This window comes from Bos grunniens, chromosome 2, assembly GCF_055505025.1.
Source record: "Bos grunniens cultivar Pamir isolate PY7600 chromosome 2, Bosgru_T2T1.0, whole genome shotgun sequence".
In the NCBI taxonomy this organism is placed as follows: Eukaryota; Metazoa; Chordata; class Mammalia; order Artiodactyla; family Bovidae; genus Bos; species Bos grunniens.
In genome coordinates this window covers 135,941,053-135,963,986 of record NC_141166.1, presented here as the reverse complement: position 1 = coordinate 135,963,986, position 22,934 = coordinate 135,941,053, and the positions used below count along the sequence as shown (strand labels likewise).

Here is a 22,934-nt window from a genome sequence, read left to right as displayed (position 1 = left end):
AAGGTTAATTTTCTACACTGAGAGGTAAAATAAGAAGGATAGGAAAAAGATTTCAACAAATATGACAATAGTTAAAATGTGATATAAAGAATTTCTTAAATTGACTAAAATAATATGAGAATCCCAATAGATAAAATGACAAAGGTTGAAAAGTGCCACTTTTATACATATGAAAATAAATTTATTCCACTAATGTTAAACCACATTTTCAACAAAATGCACATAGCAAACATATAAACATCAAAAACATATATGTAGTGAAAGGAAGAAGAGTAACATAATATCTCACTGTAGTAAAGTTAGTATCGATTTGACATGTATTCTGATAAGCCTTAGAGAAAGCCTTAGGAAAATAACTTTTAAAAAACTATAGTGAAAAAAATCATTAAAGGAATTAAAATGTCACACTGTAAATATTCACTTAATGGAGAAGAGAGTAATGAAGAATAGGAAACAAAAAAAGACATGAAACATAGAAAACAAAAACTAAGATAATCTATCAGTAAAAACATTGAATGTCAGTGGACTAAACAATCCAATTAAAAGGCAAAGGTTGTCAGGCAGGTTTAAAAAAACAAGATCCAATTATATGCTTTCTACTTCGGACATAGTGTATATTCAGAGATACAAATCGATTGAATATAAGAGAAAGGAAGAAGATATATTATGCCAGTAGTAACCATAAGAAAGTTGGAGAGGCTGTGGATCAGATGAAATAGATTATAAAACAAAACAAATGTAAATGTAAAAGCTAAAATTGTAGAACTCTTAAGAGAAAACAGATGTAAATTTTTGTGATCTTGGATTAGGCAATGGTTTCTTAGATAAGAGACAACCTACCCATGGGCATCACCAGAAGGTCAATACCAAAATCAGATTGATTATATTCATTGCAGCTGAAGATGGAGAAGCTCTATACAGTCAGCAAAAACAAGACCAGGAGCTGACTGTGGCTCAGATCATGAACTCCTTATTGCCAAATTCAGACTTAAATTGAAGAAAGTAGGGAAAATCACAAGACCATTCAGGTATGACCTAAATCAAATCCCTTATGATTATACAGAAGTGACAAATAGATTCAAGGGATTAGATCTGATAGACAGAGTGCCTGAAGAACTATGGATAGAGGTTTGTGACATTGTGCAGGATGGTGATCAAGACCATCCCCAAGAAAAAGAAATACAAAAAGGCAAAATGGTTGTCTGATGAGGCCTTACAAATAGCTGAGATAAGAGAAGTAAAAGGCAAAGGTGAAAAGGAAAGATATACCCATTTGAATGCAGAATTCCAAAGAATAGCAAAGAGAGATAGGAAAGCCTTCCTAAATGATCAATGCAAAGAAATAGAGGAAAACAATAGAATGGGAAAGACTAGAGATTACTTCAAGAGAATTAGAGTTACCAAGGAAACATTTCATGAATGGATGGACACATTGAAGGACAGAAACGATATGGACCTAACAAAAGAAGAAGATATTAAGGAGCGGTGGCACGAATATACAGAAGGACTCTCCAAAAAAGATCTTCATGACCCAGATAACCACGATGGTGTAATCACTTACCTAGAGCCAGACATCCTGGAATGTGAAGTCAAGTGGGCCTTAGAAATCATCACTGTGAACAAAGTTAATGTTCACATTTCCAGTTCAGCTCTCTCAAATCCAAAAAGATGATGTTGTTAAAGTGCTGCACTCAGTATGCCAGCAAAGTTGGAAAACTCAGCAGTGGCCACAGGACTGGAAAAGGTCAGTTTTCATTCCAATCCCAAAGAAGGGCAGTGCCAAAGAATGCTCAAACTACCACACAATTACACTCGTTTCACACACTAGCAAAGTTACGCTCAAACTTCTTCAAGCTAGGCTTCAATAGTACGTGTCCAGATGTTCAAGCTGGATTTAGAAAAGGCGGAGAAACCAGAGATCAAATTGCCAACATCCGCTGGATCATCAAAAAAGCAAGAGAATTCCAGAAAAACATCTACTTCTGCTTCATTGAGTACGCCAAAGCCTTTGACTGTGTGGATCACAACAAACGGTGGAAAATTCTTCAAGAGATGGGAATACCAGACCACCTTACCTGCCTCCTGCAAAACATGTATGCAGGTCAAGAAGCAACAGTTAGAACTGGACATGGAACAGCAGACTGGTTCAAAATTGGGAAAGGAGTACGTCAAGGCTGTATATTGTCACCCTGCTTGTTTAACTTCTATGCAGAGTACATCATGTGAAATGCTGGACTGGATGAATCACCAGCTGAAATCAAGATTGCTAGGAGAAATATCAATAACCTCAGATATGGAGGTGACACCACCCTTATGGCAGAAAATGAAGAGGAACTAAAGAGCCTCTAGATGAAGGTGAAAATGGAGAGTGAAAAAGCGGGCTTAAAACTCAACGTTCAAAAAACAATGATCATGGCTCTGGTCCCATTACTTAAAGGCGAATAGATGGGGAAACAATGGAAACAGTGACAGACTTTATTTTTGTGGGCTCCATAATCCCTGAGAAAGGTGACTGCAGCGTGAAATTAATTAATTAAATTTAATTAATAATAATTAAAGGTGACACTTGCTTCTATGCCAAACATAGTGTATTAAAAAGCACAGACATTACTTTGCCAACAAAGGTCTGTGTGGTCAAAGCTATCATTTTTCTAGTAGTCATGTATGGATGTGAGACTTGGACCATCAAAAAGGCTGGGTGCCAAAGAATTGATGCTTTTGAACTGTGGTGTTGGAGAAGATTCTTTTTTTGAGTCCCTTGGACTGCAAGGAGATCACACCATTCAATCCTAAAGGAAATCAGTCCTGAATATTCATTGGAAGGACTGATGCTGAAGCTCCAATACTTTGGCCACCTGATGTGAAGAACTGACTCATTGGAAAAGACCCCAATGCTGGGAAAGACTGAAGGCAGGAGGAGAAGGGGATGACAGAGGATGAGATGGTTGGATGGCGTCACCAACTTGATGGACATGAGTTTGAGCAGTCTCTTTTAGTTGGTGATGGACAGGGAAGCCTGGCAAAGAAGCTGCAGTCCACTGGGTTGCAGAGTCAGACAGAACTGAGCAACTGAACTGAACTGAACTGAACTGAAAGCACAAGCAACAAAAGAAACATAGATCAACTGGACATCATAATAATTAGAAGCTTTCATGATTTAAAGGATAACATCAAGAAAATGAAAATTCAGGAAAAAAAGGTGACACCAAAGAGTGATGTCAGAAAACATCTCCCTACAACAATCAAGAATGTTGTTCCCCTAGCTAGAAAATGAAGAATGGATTAAGTAACCAGTTTCCCCAAGACTTTCAGAGCACCATGAGAAAGTCTCACCTAGACTGGCAAAACAAAAGTGTATTAAGATGGCTAGGAACAAGGAAGAAAAGCAAGAGAAATCATTGGCAGCCATACAGTGGGAGTGACTGTGGTTTGGCTCTGTGAGTGCAGACACTAGCCTGTATCCCCACATCTGACCCTCACCAGCATGTGCTTCCTTGAAGCTAGCCCCTTCTGCTGTGCCTTGCCACGTTGCAAGCCTCCTCTGCAATATGCATGTTGGGAGTGGGTGGACTGGCAGCCCCAGGAGAGCACTCTGAGAACCAGCCCTCCACAGCTACACTTTAGTCTGGATTGGGTCCTGTATGCATTTATGTATATAAATTTCTCTCTGTGTACCTATTTAACTGAATCCCAAATGCTTTGGCATGTTGTTGCTTCATTTTTGTTCATTTCAAAGTGATTTCTAATTTCCCTTGCGATTTCTTTACTGATCCATTGATCATTTAGTAGTAAGTTTTCTCTTACCTATAAAGTCTGGAAAAGGTGACTGCTTCTTCAAATGTGCAGACACTTATGCAAAGCTATAGGAATCACAAAGAATCAGAAGACATGACTCCACCAAAAGAACCTCCAGTAACACCCAAAGAAATGAAGATCATGAATTTCCTAACAAATAATTCACAGTGATTGTGCTGAAGATTCTTAGCTTCAAAATAACATATAAACATTTAATTATTTCTTAATTATTTTTTTGTCAGGAAAATAGTACAAGAACAAAATGAAAAGTTTAATGAAGAGACAGAAAATATAAAGAAGAACCGAACAGAAATTTTAGAGCTGATGAATGAAATGACAGAACTGAAGAATTCAATAGAGAGCTTTAACAGTAGATAGCCAAACAGAAAAATCAGTAAGCTTGAAGACAGATCAATTGAAATTATCCAGTGTGAGGATCAAAAAGAAAAAAGAATGAAAAAGAATGAAGAAAGCTCGTAGTATTTAAATGACATCGTTAAGAGAAACAATGTAGGCTTCATTGGAATCCCAGGAAAAGAAGCAAAGAGACAGGAGTAGAAAGCTTATGTAAAGAAATAGTGGCTGAGACCCTCCCAAACATGGGGAGAGATTTGGACAACCAGGTGTTTGAAGGCCATCAGTTCAGTTCAGTTCAGTCGCTCAGTCATGTCCGACTCTTTGCAACCCCATGAATTGCAGCACGCCAGGCCTCCCTGTCCATCACCAACTCCTGAAGTTCACTCAGACTCACGTCCATTGAGTCAGTGATGCCATCCAGCCATCTCATCCTCTGTCGTCCCCTTCTCCTCCTGCCCCCAATCCCTCCCAGCATCAGGGTCTTTTCCAATGAGTCAACTCTTTGCATAAGGTGGCCAAAGTACTGGAGTTTCAGCTTTAGCATCATTCCTTCTAAAGAAATCCCAGGGCTGATCTCCTTCAGAATGGACTGGTTGGATCTCTTTGCAGTCCAAGGGACTCTCAAGAGTCTTCTCCAACACTTCAATTCAAAAGCATCAATTCTTCAGCGCTCAGCTTTCTTCACAGTCCAACTCTCACATCCACACATGACCACAGAAAAACCATAGCCTTGACTAGACGGACCTTTGTTGGCAAAGTAATGTCTCTGCTTCTGAATATGCTATATAGGTTGGTCATAACTTTCCTTCCAAGAAGTAAACGTCTTTTAATAAGTTTCGTTAAAATTTCAGTCTGAAATGATCTTGTTCAATACACATAATAAAGCTATCTAAGATTAAAGTCAAAGAGAGAATTTTGAAAGAAGCAACGGAAAAAATTCATAGAAGGAAACCCTTATAAGATTATCAGTGTATTTCTGAGCAGAGATCGTTCAGGCCAGGAGAAAAGAGGATGATACTTCTGGAACCAAGAACTTCCAGATGTTCAAGCTGGATTTAGAAAAGATAGGGGAACCGGAGATCAAATTGCCAACATCTGCTGGATCATCAAAAAAGCAAGAGAATTCCAGAAAAACATTTATTTCTGCTTTATTGATTATGCCAAAGTCTTTGACTGTGTGGATCACAACAAACGGTGGAAAAGTCTTCAAGAGATGGGAATACCAGACCACCTTACCTGCCTCCTGCAAAACATGTATGCAGGTCAAGAAGCAACAGTTAGAACTGGACATGGAACAACAGACTGGTTCAAAATTGGGGAAGGAGTACGTCAAGGCTGTATATTGTCACCCTGCTTGTTTAACTTCTATGCAGAGTACATCATGTGAAATGCTGGACTGGATGAATCACCAGCTGAAATCAAGATTGCTTGGAGAAACATCAATAACCTCAGATATGGAGGTGACACCACCCTTATGGCAGAAAATGAAGAGGAACTAAAGAGCCTCTTGATAAAGGTGAAAATGAAGAGTGAAAAAAAGCGGGCTTAAAACTCAGCGTTCCAAAAACAACGATCGTGGCATCTGGTCCCATTACTTCAGGGCTAATAGATGGGGAAACAATGGAAACAGTGACAGACTTTATTTCTGTGGGCTCCAAAATCATTGCAGATGGTGACTGCAGCGTGAAATTAAAACATGCTTTCTCCTCAGAAGAAAATCTATGCCAAAGCTAGACAGCGTATTAAAAAGCAAAGCCATTGCCAACAAAGGTCTGTGTAGTCAAAGCTTATCGTTTTTCCAGTAGTCATGTATGGATATGAGAGTTGGACCATCAAAAAGGCTGGATGCTGAAGAATTGATGCTGTTGAACTGTGGTGTTGAGGAACATTCTTGAGAGTCCCTTGGACTGCAAGGAGATCACATCGGTCAATCCTAAAGGAAGTCAATCCTGAATATTCATTGGAAATATTGTTGCTGAAGTTCCAATATTTTGGCCAACTGATGCAAAGAGCCGAGTCATTAGAAAAGACCCTGATTATGGGAAAGATTGAAGGCAGGAGGATAAGGGACTATAGAAGTTGGGAGGCATCACTGACTCAATGGACGTGAGTTTGAGCAAGCTCTGGGAGATAGTGAAGGACAGGGAAGCCTGGCATGCTGCAGTCCATAGGGTCTCAAAGCATTAGACATGATTGAGTGACTGAACAGCAACATATACAGACTATCCAGTCCAACAGCAGCATAGTACACATTCTTCTCAAGTGTGCAGGAGACATTTTCCAGGATACAACCTATTAGAGCTTACAGACAAGTCTTATCAAATTTCAGAAGATTGAAATCATGCCTTGTATCTTTTCTGACCAGAGTGGAATGAAACTACAAATCAACAACAGGAGAAAAGCTGGAAAATTCACAAATATGTGAATATTTGATATACACTCTTGAACAGTGTGTCAAAGAAGAAATCAAATAGGATATCCAAAAATATCTTGAAACAAAAGAAAATGGAAATCTAATATATCAAAACCTGTGGGATGCTACAAAAGCAGATCCAAGAGGGAAGTTTACGTCAATAAACACGTTCGTTAAGACAAAAGAAATATATCAAATAAACAAGTTAATTTTTCCTCTCAAGAAACTAGGAAAAGAGCAAACTATCCCCAATGTATGCAGAAGGAAGGAAATAAAAAGCGAAACAGAAATAAATGATAGTGTCCATAAAAACAGTAGAGATGCTTTACAAAACTAAGAGCTCCCTTTTTTTGATAAAATTGAGAAACTTTTAGCTAGATTACCTAATGAAAAGGAGAGAAGATTCAAATAAATAAAGTCAGAAATGAAAAATGAGGCTTTACAACTGAACTACAGACATAGAAAGATCATAAGATACTACTATGAACAATTACATACCAATAAATTGGATAATCTTGGAAATAACATAAATTTCTAAAGCATGTATCTTAACATGACTAGATCATGAAGAAACAGAAAATCTAAACAGGCTAAGAAAATTGAACCAGTAATTTAAAACATTCCAACACAGAGAAGTTTGTGGAAGAGATGGCTACACAAGTGAATTCTCTCCAATCTTTAGCTACACAAGTGAGTTCTAGCCAATCTTTAAAGGAGAATTAATACCTTCTCAAATCTTCCCAAAAACTGAAGAGGAGGGAACACTTCCAAACTCATTTTACAAAACTAGCATTACTATCGGAGAAGGCAATGGCACCCCACTCCAGTACTCTTGCCTGGAAAATCCCATGGACGGAGGAGCCTGGTAGGCTGCTGTCCATGGGGTCGCTAAGAGTTGGACACAACTGAGCAACTTCACTTTCACGCTTTGGAGAAGGAAAGGGCAACCTACTCCAGTGTTCTTGCCTGGAGAATCCCAGGGACAGGGGAGCCTGGTGGGCTGCCGTCTATGGGGTCGCACAGAGTCGGACACGACTGAAGTGACTTAGCAGCAGCAGCAGCATTACTATAATTCCAACCAGATAAGTACACTCCAAAAAAGGAAATAACTTACCAATATTATTGAAGAATATTGATGCAAAAATTTGTAATATTAGTAAACTTAATTCAACAATAACTAGAAAACCATAAAGCATGACCAAATGGGATTTGTATCAGGGATGCAGGGATGGTTCAACATCCATAAATCAATCAACCTGCTATGCCACATTAACAGAATGAAGGATGAGAATCATATGATCATCTCGGTAGATGCAGAAAAAGCATTTGGCAAAATTCCATATCTAGTCATGATAAAAACTCTGAACAAACTGGGTACAAAGGGAACATACTGCAATGTAATAAAGATCATATATGACAGTTTCACAGCTGGCTTCATACTTAACAGTGAAAAGCCAAATGCTTTCTCTCTAAGATCATTAATAAGACAAGGATGCCTACTCTTGCCACTTTTGTTCAACATAATACTGAAAATTAAACCAGAGGAAGGCAAGAAAATGCAATAAAATGCATCTACATGGGAAAGAAAGAAGTAAAATTGTTCCCATTTGGAGATAACTTAATATAGAAAATCCTAAAGACTCTAACAAAAAACTATTGAACTAGTAAATAAATCTAATGAAGTTCAAGATACAAACATCAGTGTATAAAAATCAGTTACATTTTTACAGTCTAAGAATGAGCTATCAGAGAAAGAAGTTAAAACAATTTACAGTTGCATCAAAAACAATAAAATACCTAGGAATAAATTTAACTAAGAAAGCAAAACTTGTACACTAAAAACCATTGACATCGATGAAAAAAATTGAAGAAGACACAAATAAAGGCAAAGGTCTTCCATGCTTATACATTGGAAGAATTAATGTTGTTAAAATGTCCATGCTGTCCAATGCAACTTCAGATTCAGTGCAATCCCTATCAAGATTCCAGTGGCATTTTTTTCATAGAAAGAGGACTGTCAACCTTAAAATTTGTGTGGACCTGCAAAAGACAAAGATAGACAAAGCAATCTTGAGAAAGAACGAAGCTGGAGGCATCACATTTCCTGACTTCAAATTATATTGTCAGCTATAGTAATCCAAACAATATGGTATTGGCATACAAATGGACATATAGATCAGTGAAACAGAATGGAGAACCCAGATAAAACCCACACATGTATGGGCGATTAAGACAAAAGTATCAAGAATATGTGATGGAGAAAGGATAGTCTCTTCCTGATAACTGGTAAAGTCCACATATAAAAGAATGAAACTAGATCACTATTTTACTTTGTACACAAAAATCAACTCAAAACCTAAGACCTGAAACCATACCAAAAAAAACCCCAAAAAAACTCCTGGAAGAAAAGTATAAGGAGTAAGCTCCTTGATATTGGTGTTACACATTTTTTGGGTCTGATATCAAAAGCAAAGGCAGCAAATGCAAAAAAGTAAGTAAGAAGGACTACACCAAACTAAAGTGCTTCACCACAGCAATGAAAACCATGAACAAAATAAAAAGGCAATTTATAGAATGGGAAAGAATTTACAAATCATAATAGGATAAGGGGTTAATATCCAAATTATATAAAGAACTCAATAGCAAAATGCCCATAAAAAATCTGATGTAAAAATTAAGCAGAAGAAGTGAACAAATATTTTTCCGAAGAAGACATACATATGGGCAATAGGTACATGAAAATGATAGCTTTCGGTTAATGGTGTCAGATTCGTGATCTCCGAAGAAGATGATTTAACTTCAGGACCAGGGACCGGGCTTGATCACTCAAGAGCTTTTGTATAGCAGAGTTTTATTAAAGTGGAAAGGGACAAGGAAAGCTTCTGACACAGACATCAAAAGCGGGCCGGAGAGTGCCCCCCTTGCTAGTTTTAGCAAGCTGTTTTATGTCTGTTAGAAAGCTATGAATCAGATAAGAGAGACACCTCAAGGGTGACGGAGTTTCACCAGGCCCCTCTCCCACAGTATGCGTTTTTGAGATTGAATGGCACGAGGTATGTCATCTCTCAGCCGTAAAATAATTGATATGAATACTGGTTTGTTGAGCTATTATCAGCTAAAAGTTAGTCTTAGGTGAAACTATTTTGAAGAAAGGCAAATTCCAAAGCAAATACATAGTTTGATTAACATAGCTTAAGAAAAACATTTCCCTAAGAAAAATGCATTGGTTAGCTCAAGGTTTGAGACAAGTTAGGTTCAGGTGGAACCAGGTGTTTTGGCAACACAGAATTTTACAAGAAAAAATGTGACACTTGTAGTTTGTTTCCTATTGCAGCTTAAGGGAGAGATAAAAATTGTCTGACACTTGCAGCATATTTCCTCCGTTTGGAGACCCCTGGCCTTCCTGCCTGTTACCCTCTCAGAAAAATGCACAATATCATTAGTCATCAGGGAAATCCATATCAAAACCACAGTGAGATACACCTCACACCTGTTAGAATGACCCATAAAAAATAAGCAAGAAGTATATTCAAAAGCAGAGACATTACTTTGCCAACAAAGGTCCATCTAGTCAAGGCTATGGTTTTTCCTGTGGTCATGTATGGATGTGAGAGTTGGACTGTGAAGAAGGCTGAGCGCCGAAGAATTGATGCTTTTGAACTGTGGTGTTGGAGAAGACTCTTGAGAGTCCCTTGGACTGCAAGGAGATCCAACCAGTCCATTCTGAAGGAGATCAGTGCTGGGATTTCTTTGGAAGGAATGATGCTAAAGCTGAAACTCCAGTACTTTGGCCACCTCATGCGAAGAGTTGACTCGTTGGAAAAGACCCTGATGCTGGGAGGGATTGGGGGCAGGAGGAGAAGGGGATGACAGAGGATGAGATGGCTGGATGGCATCGCCAACTCGATGGACGTGAGTCTGAGTGAACTCTGGGAGTTGGTGATGGACAGGGAGGCCTGGCATGCTGCGATTCATGGGGTCGCAAAGAGTCGGACATGACTGAGCGACTGAACTGAACTGAAGTACTGACAAGGGTGTGGAGAGAAGGGTACCCTTGTGCCCTCTGTGCTCTGTCTACTTGTTCATGCATCCACCAGTAGACACTTGATTTGCCTCTACATTTTCACTATTGTTAGTAATGCTGCTATGAACAAGAGTGTACAGATTTATTTTCAAGACCTTGCTGTCAATTGTACAGCATGTTTTTGTTTGCTTTCTATTACTATAAGTTTATTAAGAGTTTATTGACTCTTTCTTGGCATTAAGTTTCTTTCCCTTTCTTTCCTTTTATCACACTTCTCCTTACTCCACCCTCCCATCCTTGCTCCACTCCCCGGAGCCCTCTGGTAGGATACTGCTCCTCTGTGTTGTGGCCCTGATGCCAACACGTAACTTGTGCCTCCATCTCAGGCCAACTGTCCAAGTAGATGTGTGCTTAGTTCTGTAGATCATTTAACTTTGGGAGTGGCCACCTTTTTCTGTACAGGGCCAGATGGTGAACATTTTAGGCTTTGTGGGCCTTGTGGCCTGTTTTAGCTGCTTGCCTCTGCCATCATGGTAGAAAGTAGCCACAGAGCTGACTAACTGTATGGATGTGGTTGTGATCCAGTAAGATGTTATTTACAAAAACAGGTGAAGGGCTGGCTGCCTTGGGCCTTCAGCCATAGTCTGTTGACTCCTGACTTAAGTCAAAGAGCTTCTGTATGCTTTTTGTTTAATCTTGGCTCAAAAGGTAGTAAGCTGAAGTTACTGCAGCCCAGGAAGAGAGGAGAAAGGGTATCCCTCCAATTTTCTGTTAGACACTCTATTTTGTAAAAGCACTGTTTAACTGTACTCTGGTGTAATACTAAGAGTGGACTAAAAGATGAGTTGGCCTCATGGTCCAGGATTGTCCCTGCCCCTTTCTTTCATGCATGGCAGCCCCTTCCCCTCTTGCCATCGTAGGCCCACCCATTGTCTCAGGCTGACGCCAGGCTCTTTCTTTCTACTTGGAGCTTCCCACTCCTGTGGTTTCCACCTCTCTGTGCAGCTATTTGGAGCCCCCCAATTTAATATCCAGTTTTGTATTATAGTGGGGCTTCCCAGGTGGCACAGAGGTTAAAGCATCTATCTGCAATGTGGGAGATCTGGGTTCGACCCCTGGGTCTGGAAGATCCCCTGGAGAAGGAAATGGCAACCCACTCCAGTATTCTTGCCTGGAGAATGCCATGGACGGAGGAGCCTGGTGGGCTACAGTCCACGGGGTCGCAAAGAGTCGGACATGACTGAGCGACATCACTTTCACTTTGCGTATTATAATATCCCATATGGTTTCTTCAAATATGTTGCTTATTTTTCTCAACTACACTGCTGGGTCTCCTTGGGGACCAGGGACATAAAGTGCTGTAAGGGAAAAATGGAAGTTTTGACCTCTCCATGGCTTCACCTCTTGTTAGCTTTGTGGCTTTGGGTTAAATGCTGATCATTTCTGAGGCTTGGTTTCCTTATCTGTGAAATGATTATTGGAAATAGTCCTGTATATATCTGGGTCTTGTGTGTCCTCCCTATAAGATGTTCCTATTCTCTGAGTGCCTTTGGCATGGACAGTAGCAAATTGACAATGACCAATCCCATGATTTAGAAAAAGCCCAGGTTTCCCAATTCAAATTATATACAGGGAACTAAGAAACACTATTACCAGCTTTAGAAAGTGAAGCAGAACTAAAGAGCCTCTTGATGAAGGTGAAAGAAGAGAGTGAAAAAGCTGGCTTAAAACCGAGCATTCAAAAAATAAGATCAGGGAGGGGCCATGGGTAAACCTATGGCTGTTTCATGTTGATGTTTGGTAGAAGCCAATGCAATACCATGAAGCAATTATCCTTCAAATTAATTAAAACAAACAAAAAACTAAAAATAAGATCATGGCATCCAGTCCCATCACTTCTTGGCAAACAGAAGGGGAAATAGTGGAAGCAGTGACAGATTTTATTTTCTTGGGCTCCAAAATCATTGAGGAAGGTGACAACAGCCATGAAATTAAAAGATGTTTGCTCCGTGAAAGGAAAGCTGTGACAAACCTAGACAGCATATTAAAAAGCAGAGACATTACTTGGCCAACAAAGGTCTGTATAGTCAAAGGTATAGTTTTTCCAGTGATCATATGCAGATGTGAGAGTTGGACCGTAAAGCAGGCTGAGTGCCAAAGAATGGATGCTTCAAATTGTGGTGCTGGAGAAGACTCTTGAGAGTCCCTTGGACTGCAAGGAGATCCAACCAGTCCATCCTAAAGGAAATCAACCCTGAATATTTATTGGAAGGACTGATGCTGAAGCTGAAGCTCCAATCGTTTGGGCACCTGATGCGAAGAGCCAGCTCACTGGAAAAGACCCTGATGCTGGGAAGGATTGAAGGCAAAATGAAAGGTGGGCGGCAGAGTATGAGATGGTTAGATAACATCACTGCCTCAATAGACATGAATTTGTGCCAACTCCAGGAAATAGTGAAGAATAGGGAAGCCTGGCATGTTGCAGTCCATTGGGTTGCAAAGAGTTAGACACAACTTATCAACTGAACAACTACAAATCACCAGCCTTAAAATTATAGATGTTTTATGAGGAATGTTTTTTCTTGCATTAAAGAAGTAATGTGATCACATTTTAAAAGTAATCACCCAGATTCTTTCTATCATAATTGAATTTCTGTTAGCATTTTGATTTTTTCCTTTTTGTGCACTTTCTTAATTTACTTCATTTTAACATAAGTGTTTTGATCATAAATTACTTGTAATTATTTTAACAACTTTAATATCCTACTTAACATAGTTTTTTTGGACTGTTTACTTTTAAAAATATGGAAGCAATATTGTAATTTTTGGCCAATCATAAAACTTATTTTTCTATCCTGGTATATTTCATATCTACTGAAATAATACCGTGGTATGACTTAAGAGTATCATTATATATTGGCTGTGCATGGAATTGGTATGAAAATCCTGTTTGCACTGAAATAGCAGCTTCAATAAATTCCTAATCCTTCTACACTTAAAAACTAATTTAAAAATAAAACGTGACTATAAAGAAAAGGTAGCTTTAATAACATCTGCAATGAGAAGAAACAGGTCAGATAGTTTGATTTAATCATTTCTTATTTTAAAATTGAAGGTCCATTTTAGCTTCTTATCTTCTGAAAGAAAAGCTCAACATCTTGGGCAAGTTGGGGTGTCTGCTAAGCTGTGCGGGTTCTGTCGTGCTGATTATCCATTCCCCGAAATCTGAGAGTGTGACTACTCAGGCTGAGTTGGAGGAGAAGCTGACCAATCCAGGTAACTCAGGCCTCACTGCCAGAGAGCTTGCTGCCTCCATCGTGGCTCTCCCCAGGGGAGCTGTACCCTCTGCCCTGCCCTGCTGTGTGGTCTGTCCTCCAGGCCCTTGGTTCCTCTTTGCTCACCACTGTCCACGGCTGTCCCCTGGGGCTGCCCTGCTGACCTGGCCCCTTTGCTGCCTCTTGGGACTGGACCTTGTACGTTGACATTGCCTCCCTGTCCATAGCACAACGGGTGCCAGTTCTGCGGCTCTCCCACATGTTGTTTCCCTTAGGACCACCATGTGTCCAGGCCTTGGTTCCTCCTTCTGTTGTGAAGCTCTCTGAGAGCCAAGGCCTGATTTAATTCATCTTTAGAGACCCTATAGAGCTCCGTATGTTTTTTGTTTGTTCTTTGGTATATATTTTTTACCTAGGTTCTCTTTCATTCCTTTTTTGATAACTGCAATCACCACCCTCCCACCCCCCAACACCCATCCCCATGAGATTTAAAAGACGAAACTCCTGCACATTCAATGTTAGTTGCTCAGTCATGTTCTACTCTTTGTGACCCACGGACTGTAGCCCATGAAGCTTCTCTGTTCATGGGACTCTCCAGGCAAGATTACGGGAGGAGGTAGCCATTCCTTCTCCAGTGGATCTTCCCGACCCAGGGATTGAACCAGGTCTCCTGCATTGCAGGCAGATTCTTTACCATCTGAACCACCAGGGAAATCTGCTACACATTCAGGCTCAGCTGCTTTTTCTGATTTTTCCACAAACACAGCCCATGCTTTTGCAATATTTTATAACACCCTTGTGCACACTGCTCTCTCTGCCCTTCACTACCTCTTCCCCTGTTTATAGGTCAGGCTCCCAGACAGCTTTCAGCTGTAGTGTCTTCCCGAATCCTCTCTTGCAGCAGACCTCCAAGGTCCTTTTCCTTACCCTTGGGGAAGAGGGGACTCCCACCACCTGTTTGCTGGCATGTCCAGGCTGTACCCAGCCCTCTCAGGCCCAGTGCCTAGCACCCACTTTACAATCTGGGAATGAAATTCATGGAAAATACAACTTCCTTGTACATATAAATAGCAGTCAACATAATGCCCTAAGAATAATACTTTGGAATAAAATAGAATGCTCAAGTATAGCCACAGGAATAGATACATTAAAGCCAGCAGACCCCATAGCATATGTGGAGTTGCTGACAATCTGGCAGGTGCAAAACAGATGATGTGGAGGTGTTATCTTATTGACTCACTTGGGATTTTGCCATCATCAGTGGGATCTTCTTCTTCTTTTATTATTTTTCTTTGGCTGGACCACACAGCTTGCAGGATCTCAGTTCCCTGACCTGGGGTTAAACCCTGACTCTGTCGGTGAAAGCCTGGAATTCTAACTACCTGGCCACAAGGGAACTCCCAGCAGTGGGATCTTCTGAAATGGAAAATAACTCTTGAAGTACTGAAAAATTCAATATATATTAAATGCTTGCCAAATTACTTTGTTTTATACATAAAACAGGTTCTAGGCTCTGATTATTATAAACATTTTTCAGTTACCTGTCCAAGGTGATATTCAGAAGTTGTGAGGAGAATCTGATGATTTTTTGTTGTGTGAAACTCTCTACACACCTGAGGACCCTTGGCCTCTGCGTGTAGCCCTCAGTCCCTGCCACAGCCAGAGACATCCCACAGTTTTCCCTCATGTTCTTTAAGACCCCACATGACTCCTTCCCTGCCCTCCCCCAACAGGAATACTCTGCCTAGGGTTTGTTGAATTGACCATCTTGTGGACTGGCTTAAAAAAAATTCTTGAGACTTCCCAGGCAGTCCAGTGGTTGGGACTCTGTGTTTCCGCTGCTTGCGGCATGGGTCTGATCCCTGCTGGGGATAGTTCTGCGTGCCATGCCATGTGCGCAAAAAAGAAAAAGAAAAAATCTCATAGTGTATATGTTGACTTTTAATGTTATAAAATATTACTAATAGAAGACTTATTTATTGATTTGTAATATGTAGGAGCTATGAATTTTTTAATGGTGAAAATAGTGATGGGAAAACATTTTTGTGGAATGAGCTCAGTGGGTGTGGTTAAGCACACCTGGAGCAGTGGAGTGTCCTGGTGACGAGGGCAGGGGCAGGTGGTGGGGCATATGATGGGGGCTGCTCTGCTAGCCCCCCAGTCACTGTGTGCCCCCTCTTTTCCAGTGTTTGTGGGCTATCTGTGCATCGTGCTGCTCATGCTGCTGCTGCTCATCTTCTGGATCGCACCGGCCCACGGGCCCACCAACATCATGGTCTACATCAGCATCTGCTCCTTGCTGGGGAGTTTCACCGTGCCTTCCACCAAGGGCATTGGGCTGGCTGCCCAAGACATCTTCCACAACAACCCATCTAGTCAGCGGGCCCTCTGCCTGTGCCTGGTGCTCCTAGCCGTGCTTGGCTGCAGTATCATCGTCCAGTTCAGGTACATCAACAAGGCCCTCGAGTGCTTCGACTCCTCTGTGTTTGGGGCCATCTACTACGTGGTGTTCACCACACTGGTCTTGCTGGCCTCAGCCATCCTCTTCCGAGAGTGGAGCAACGTGGGTCTGGTGGACTTCTTGGGCATGGCCTGTGGGTTCACCACTGTCTCCGTTGGAATTGTCCTTATACAGGTGTTCAAAGAGTTCAACTTCAACCTGGGGGAGATGAACAAATCTAATGTGAAAACGGACTAGGATGTGACAAGGAATTGTATGGCTTGAGGAACAGAAAGAAGATATGGTTTCTGGTCCTAATTTGATGTGAAGTAGAAGAGTAAATTTACACAAGTAAATGGCTTGTGTTGGAGTTGCTTGTATATGATGAATAGGCTGGTGGAGAATGAGGATGCGTTGCTTAGCACTGGAGTGTGGACTCAGCCTTCTGTTCTCTGAAGTTGCTCTATGGTTGCCTGAGTGTCATCTCTCTCAGATGAGACGAATCTTATGTTCATTGCCATTAACCTGGAAGCTTTGATGAATACTCTTTGCTTTTAAAACACTATCATTATTTAAATAGAACGGGCCTATTCTGGTTAGTGTTTGAAGGGGAACAGATATTCTTATTTAGAAGCTTACTTTGGAAATGGGAGAAGGTGTTGTCTTGAAATCTGACTCTACAGTAAATGTGTCTTTAGTCTTGTTATTTTGCATTAAGCATGTGTAACATTCAGGTGTTCCATCCAAATCAGAGGTATATACATTTAATTGTTTTTAATCCTCTGATGTGTTGACTCTCCTACCCCTGACTCCTAGACATTTTAATTGGAAACAGAGAAGAGTGAATGGATACCATATACTGTTCCATTTGCAGGATGATTTTCAGTAGCTCAAATCAATTTCAGTGCCTTTATCACTTGAACTATTCACTTAATTTGACTATTACTGTGTGTGTGTTCTCTTAAATTAGAATAATGCAACTTCCATGATTATACTTTAGTATTTCACTATTCAAACTATAAATGTTCAAAGCAGTTATAAATTATAGTATATTATTTATTGGAAGAGAATCAAGATGAAAGACACGCTAGAGTAAGTTGACCCTTTCAGCATGTGTTATAATCCAATGAAAGACAATTGACTAAGTAGCATGAGGTATTTTATTTGTATTCAGTCTAATATAACTGGGATCCAGTATTAAATTTACCCATGTTCTCATTCAGCAAGCATTGTGTCCACTAAGAAGAAATTATTTAAGTTGATAATAAGGCTGTTAAATGAGATAGTACCTGTTCAGTGGCACATATGAGTTCAGGAACAAGTTAAAGGACACAATTAAGCTTAAGTTTGTTTTTTTTTTTTGCTACAAATTGGAACACACATAGTTTTAGAAAGAATTTCTAGCAAAAATGAAAACAGTTTAACCATCTCCCTGTTGTTTGAGATGACAAAGCACTCTGCAGTCCCTCACCCAATCTCTCATTAAACTTCTGAAATGCAAAATAGCCATGAATTATCCCAGCATTTGGATCAAAAGAGGTCATCTGCCTGTCTATAGTAATCTTCCATGTGTATGAAATAGTAACAAGGCACAGAGTGACGCAAATATTCATCAAGATATCTATATACTTCATCTGCAATATTGTTCACCCCATCCCACCCTGCGAGACTTGTGGGATTTCCCTACCAGGGATTGAAACGGTGCCCCATGCAGTGGAAGTGCAGTCTTAACCACTGGACCACCAGGGAAGCCCTCAGGGCAGTGTTTTGTCTAAATAGGGAACTAAGCCAAGTTGAAAAATGAGATTGAGTAAAGTGATGGGATTGACTTGGTGAAGTAGAACATGGAATTTAATAATACCCAGTTAAAATTACTAAGGAATGTCAATAGAAAAAAATGTATTTTTTTTTTTTTAGATAAAAAGAACATCTCTAAAGACCTAAGGGATAGTTCCCTAAAGTGTTGAATAAAGAGGCTAAATAAAACAAGGATAGAGCAAAAAACACCCTTATGAATTAAAAGTACATTGGATGATCATGAGTTGTCAGTGAGCTGTGAACTAACAGCAGCAAGATTATTTAAAAAATTTTCTAAATCTTACAGTAACTGATAGTTAATAAATGCTCAGAAATCCATTACTCTTTTTATCAACTCTTGAAGGTTTGTTTTTTATCATCAGTATTTTTAGGAATACAGGCCTTAATTTATTGAACTGAATTTTCTAAAAATGTAGGTGTATAAATAGTTTCTTAGGTAAGGAGTTGAGATATTCAAAAAATACATGTGGCTATACAAGTATCATAAGAAAGTTCATGGAAATTACCATTTTTTTTGGTTGCAATTCACATGTGAAGCTTAGTTTATTTAAATCAATCTATTGATGTTCCTGATTGCAGTTAATCCGTGGTTATTCCATAGATACTTAGAGGTGATATTTTCTGGATTATCTCCCTATGATGTTTTTTTTTTTAGTAAAATAAAAACTCGAAGTATAAACAACTTGTCGTCTCTTGAAGGTGGTAAGTTATAGTGAATAGTTAGACTCTTCCAAATTTATATCTGTTTAGCAGATTACTTTGGTAGGATGCACAGCTTTTCTTCCAGTGGAATGCAATTCATATCATCCATTGTATTCCAAGTGTGACTGCAGCCTGGAAGTAATTGACATGACCAGCAGTCTAACAGCCTACTTTTCAAGTTTGACATACAGCATATAACTTCTGACTTACAGTATTTATTTTACAAATCTGTGTTTTTATAATTTATTTGGAATTAAAAAAAATAAAAGCTTTAAAGAGAAAGGGAATAGGTCTTACAGTGATCTTTCCAAAAGTAAACATTTTCATTATTATGCTATTCTCTGGGTTTTATCTTTGATAAAACTAAGGAAAAAATTGTCCATTTGTTTTCAAGCCTCCTGTAAAATCTTATGTTTGTGATCAAAACTTGCACATTTACCTGGATAGATATCTAAATAGGCCATGTCTCTCCTCTCTTACTTGGACAATGCCTTGTTTTCTCCTCTGAATCTTTGCATTTAAAAAGATTGCTTCCTGTTCTGCTCAGTGGTCAAGTGTAGGGCCTATTAAGGATTCTAACCCAAACCCAGCACCGAGATCACCCTGAGTACTTTGCTGTTCTATAGGACTGCTCCATCTCTGCAAAGAAGAATCCAGAGAGGAAGGGCAGTCTCTCCACTGCCACATGGGGAGCAAGAACTCCCCACAGGTGGGTCTTCAGGGGGTATCATCACTCAGATGTTATTATGGTCTTTTCACATTAGAAAGTTAGTGAAATACACTTTGCTGCTCTTGATTCAGCAATAAGAAATATTCTTTCAATTCCTACTTTTCAAGCCAATTTGTTATCTGCAGTTTTATTTCCAGAAGTTGATTCTAGGTGTAGTCAATAGATTGATCTTTGGGTTTTTCTTTGGGTTTCTCATCTGATAGAAGAAAGTACTATTAAAGTAGGCAGTCACCTCTCATCTTCCTTCTTCATTGACCTCTCAGCTCTTTGTAAATACTGTGCTCACTTCTAGAGGCCAGTTCCTAGACATCTGTAAAGTGCTTGAGATGCACCGTCTGTAGGCGTGGATGAGTCCACGGAGACTGAGGTGTTTGTTGGTCACAGGCTACTGTCGGGCTGCCTAATTCTTATTGGGAGATGATACCTCTCTTTTCTGAGCTTCTCAACTAACGCAAAAGAGCAATCTGCAGAGCTCTGCCCATCACTCTTCTTTGATGCCTGCTTGATCCTGACTTAGAATTCCTGGGACTGAGTAGGAACCTGCAGAGAGAAGAAGCTTTAGTTTAGATGTGTTCATGACTGATCAGTTGGCTCCAGTGGTCTGATGAAGTTGTCCTTACTGTGTCTGACACCATGGAAATAGTTCACCCATCAAGCAGGATTTGATGGAATCTTGGTGTTCTACCTTCTCAGGGACCAAAAATGTAACATTAACTCCTTAGCATTGACCTTCCTCTCAAAGACATGTCTGTGTTATTAATAGTTTTTCATATGTTTTACTCATAATCATAGCTAGAGGTCTGTTAGTTTGAGTTGGGAAGAGAAAGACCAGTTTGTACACCAGTCACACCATAAAACAGTTTATCATATAAAATACCTCAACTTTCTGTATTCCTCACCTCCGCCTCAAAGTTGTACTGGTGATGAATTTTGAGGGTCTATCCTTTAGCTTATAGGTGAGTTTTCACATCTGGCCAGATTCTTATACCTCCATCATATACTTGAATAGATTAAGAAATATAGGAATGGGAACAAGAATTTGGCCCAATTTCACAACTCATTTATTTTCATACATATTTCTCACATACTGTTAAATGCAACAAAAGAATTATATTTTAAAAAAAGTGTAACTTTCTGTTACATCAAAAAATACTGTCTAGTGAAAAGTTGATACTCAGTAGAACAATGATCATGTAAATAAACATCTATTTCAAATGTACCCAATATGATAAAAAGCTTAGTCTAGGCCCCAGAGCATGAGCCGGGAGGATTTATTTGTTATTTTCTCTATTTTCCTCTGAATTGTGCAACTGTAGGTGAGTCACTTAACCTTTCTGTGCCTCAGTTTCTCTACCTCTAAAGGGTGGGATGGGTCTCCATATCTGTGTAAGAGCACTTGCATGTTTAGCATATGCTGGTCACCTCAGACCAGAGTGCATGTACAGGACTCCTTGGGAGTGATGGACTGGGCATCCTGTCTGCTCAGGACCATGCAACTTCGAGCACTGAGTAAGCAAAGGAAGCACTGGGTGTAAAGCTTGCATGATTCTATGAAGCTTTAATTTTCCTTTATTTTTTTGTTTTAAAAAGAAGGGTTTTATATATTCTGTTGTAAAATATGGAAATTAAACAAGGACTTTAAAGAGCTGCACTGAGAGATCACATTCTGATGGTGTGATGAGCTTCTTTGACATTTCACAAAGGTGTATGTTCTGCAGAAGAATCAATGACCTGTAAACCAGATGAATTCTGTTGTGTTTACTTTGTAATGGGTGATGCTGAACTTCCTGCTTCCGAGCGGCTCAACCCTGACCATGAACTACCTGACACCAGGTGGATGTCAGGAACTCCCAGACCATTAGTGCCAAGGGTCACACTGAAAAGCGCAGAATCTCTTTATTTGTCAGACCATAATAATTTGCCCCCAACCCCAACCTCATGTCAGTGTTTTTACACTTTGGAAAAATTTAAGAGTACTGTTTTTCAGTAGAATTCCTGAGTGTTTTTGCCTCTTTAAATAATTTTCTTGTAAAATGGAATATAATTGTGAAAGAGGAATAAAACTAGATAAAAAATGTAAAATGTTGGTTGGTTGCATAAAAGTTTTTTCATGTAAATGTATCAGGAGAGCTTCCAATTGGCACACACACATATTTGTCAATGACTAATACTTGCTTATATTCTGCTTTATAGAAGTAGTCATAGCATGTTGTAATTGCCTTATGTAAATAAAAGGCTATTTATTAAGTTTTCCAATAATATTTATTAATATGTATGTGTTTTAAAATAAAATAACTTATTTCTAGCTGAACACTCGTTGCTTTTTTGCCCTTTACATGAGAAGTTTGTGTGGTCTCAGGTTCCATATCATCTTAATTTCTCAATCAGATGCTTCCCATTTTCATCATAGAAACAAATAGCCCAGGTCTCCATCAGGATGTAAAATGTCCACTCATGCATATCTTAGGACGCAAATCTATGATGTGTGAAGGAATTCACCACCCAGTGACTACCTTCTGATACAATGAAATGATGTATTAAAGAAAACCATTTGTATTTTAATATGTTAATGTCTTTTACATGTTTTTGAGGTATATAACACATTTTAAATACATTGAAAATTTGAGAATCATAACACATTTTAATACTGTCATCAAAAATCTTATCACTAATCTTTATTAGTATCCTAAAGTAATTTTATTGAATGAAAAAAAATATTTGAGCAAAATACTTTTCCTTAGGCTCTATCCAAAAAGATTTAATTACTCACATTTTGATCACAGTATATCTGTATAGAAATCAGGAAAAAACATTTTAAGAAACCACCAAATGGATAACTGTTTCTACATAGGGTTCTGGGATGAAATGTGTAAGTGCCAAATTCTTCAAAAACTTGCCTGGGTTGGTTACTATTACAAAACTGTTAGTTGTAGCTGGTAGCCAAGTATACTACTATTGAACCTGAGCTCTATATCTGAATTTGAGTCGAGAAAATTAGATGTGCTCCCCAGTTTCCACTTCCTCTGTTGATGAGTTATATCCCTGTCAGCTGACCTTTAGACATCACATGCCAGCATCTTTGATGTAATATTAATCACACCATATTTTTAACCTCATATCATAGGTAGTTTCAAAAAGACTTTTTGTTTTGGAAAGCTGAGGCACAGTCAAGAAATAGAGAAATAAACAGATACCTGTATCTATATTAGCAGTTCAAAGAAAAAAGGTATTAATTCCAGCTGAAGAAATTTGTAAGTGTGGGGTTTGGAATTGTGCCATGGCAAGCAGGATAGGAGAGATGCCAATCAAGTAACAAACACAACAGATCCATGTAAAATAATTGAGATAACGGGCTGGAAGGTGGAGGAAGCTCAAATTAT

At 39.3% G+C, this 22,934-nt stretch overlaps 1 protein-coding gene across 2 annotated transcripts in view; it reads left to right on the top strand.

The window, feature by feature from the left end:
• Positions 1–21,865, top strand: part of NIPA1 (NIPA magnesium transporter 1) — a 50,089-nt gene extending 28,224 nt beyond the window's left edge. The window contains exons 4-5 of one of the 2 annotated variants that reach the window (XM_086363118.1): positions 13,705–13,865; positions 16,051–21,865. In XM_086363118.1, coding sequence (XP_086219244.1) covers positions 13,705–13,865; positions 16,051–16,562 — 673 coding nt within the window. In that variant the 3' untranslated portion in view covers positions 16,563–21,865. The remainder of the gene's footprint in view (positions 1–13,704; positions 13,866–16,050) is intronic. The other variant, XM_086363128.1, reaches the window with a different exon arrangement.
• Positions 21,866–22,934: the final 1,069 nt, after the last annotated feature.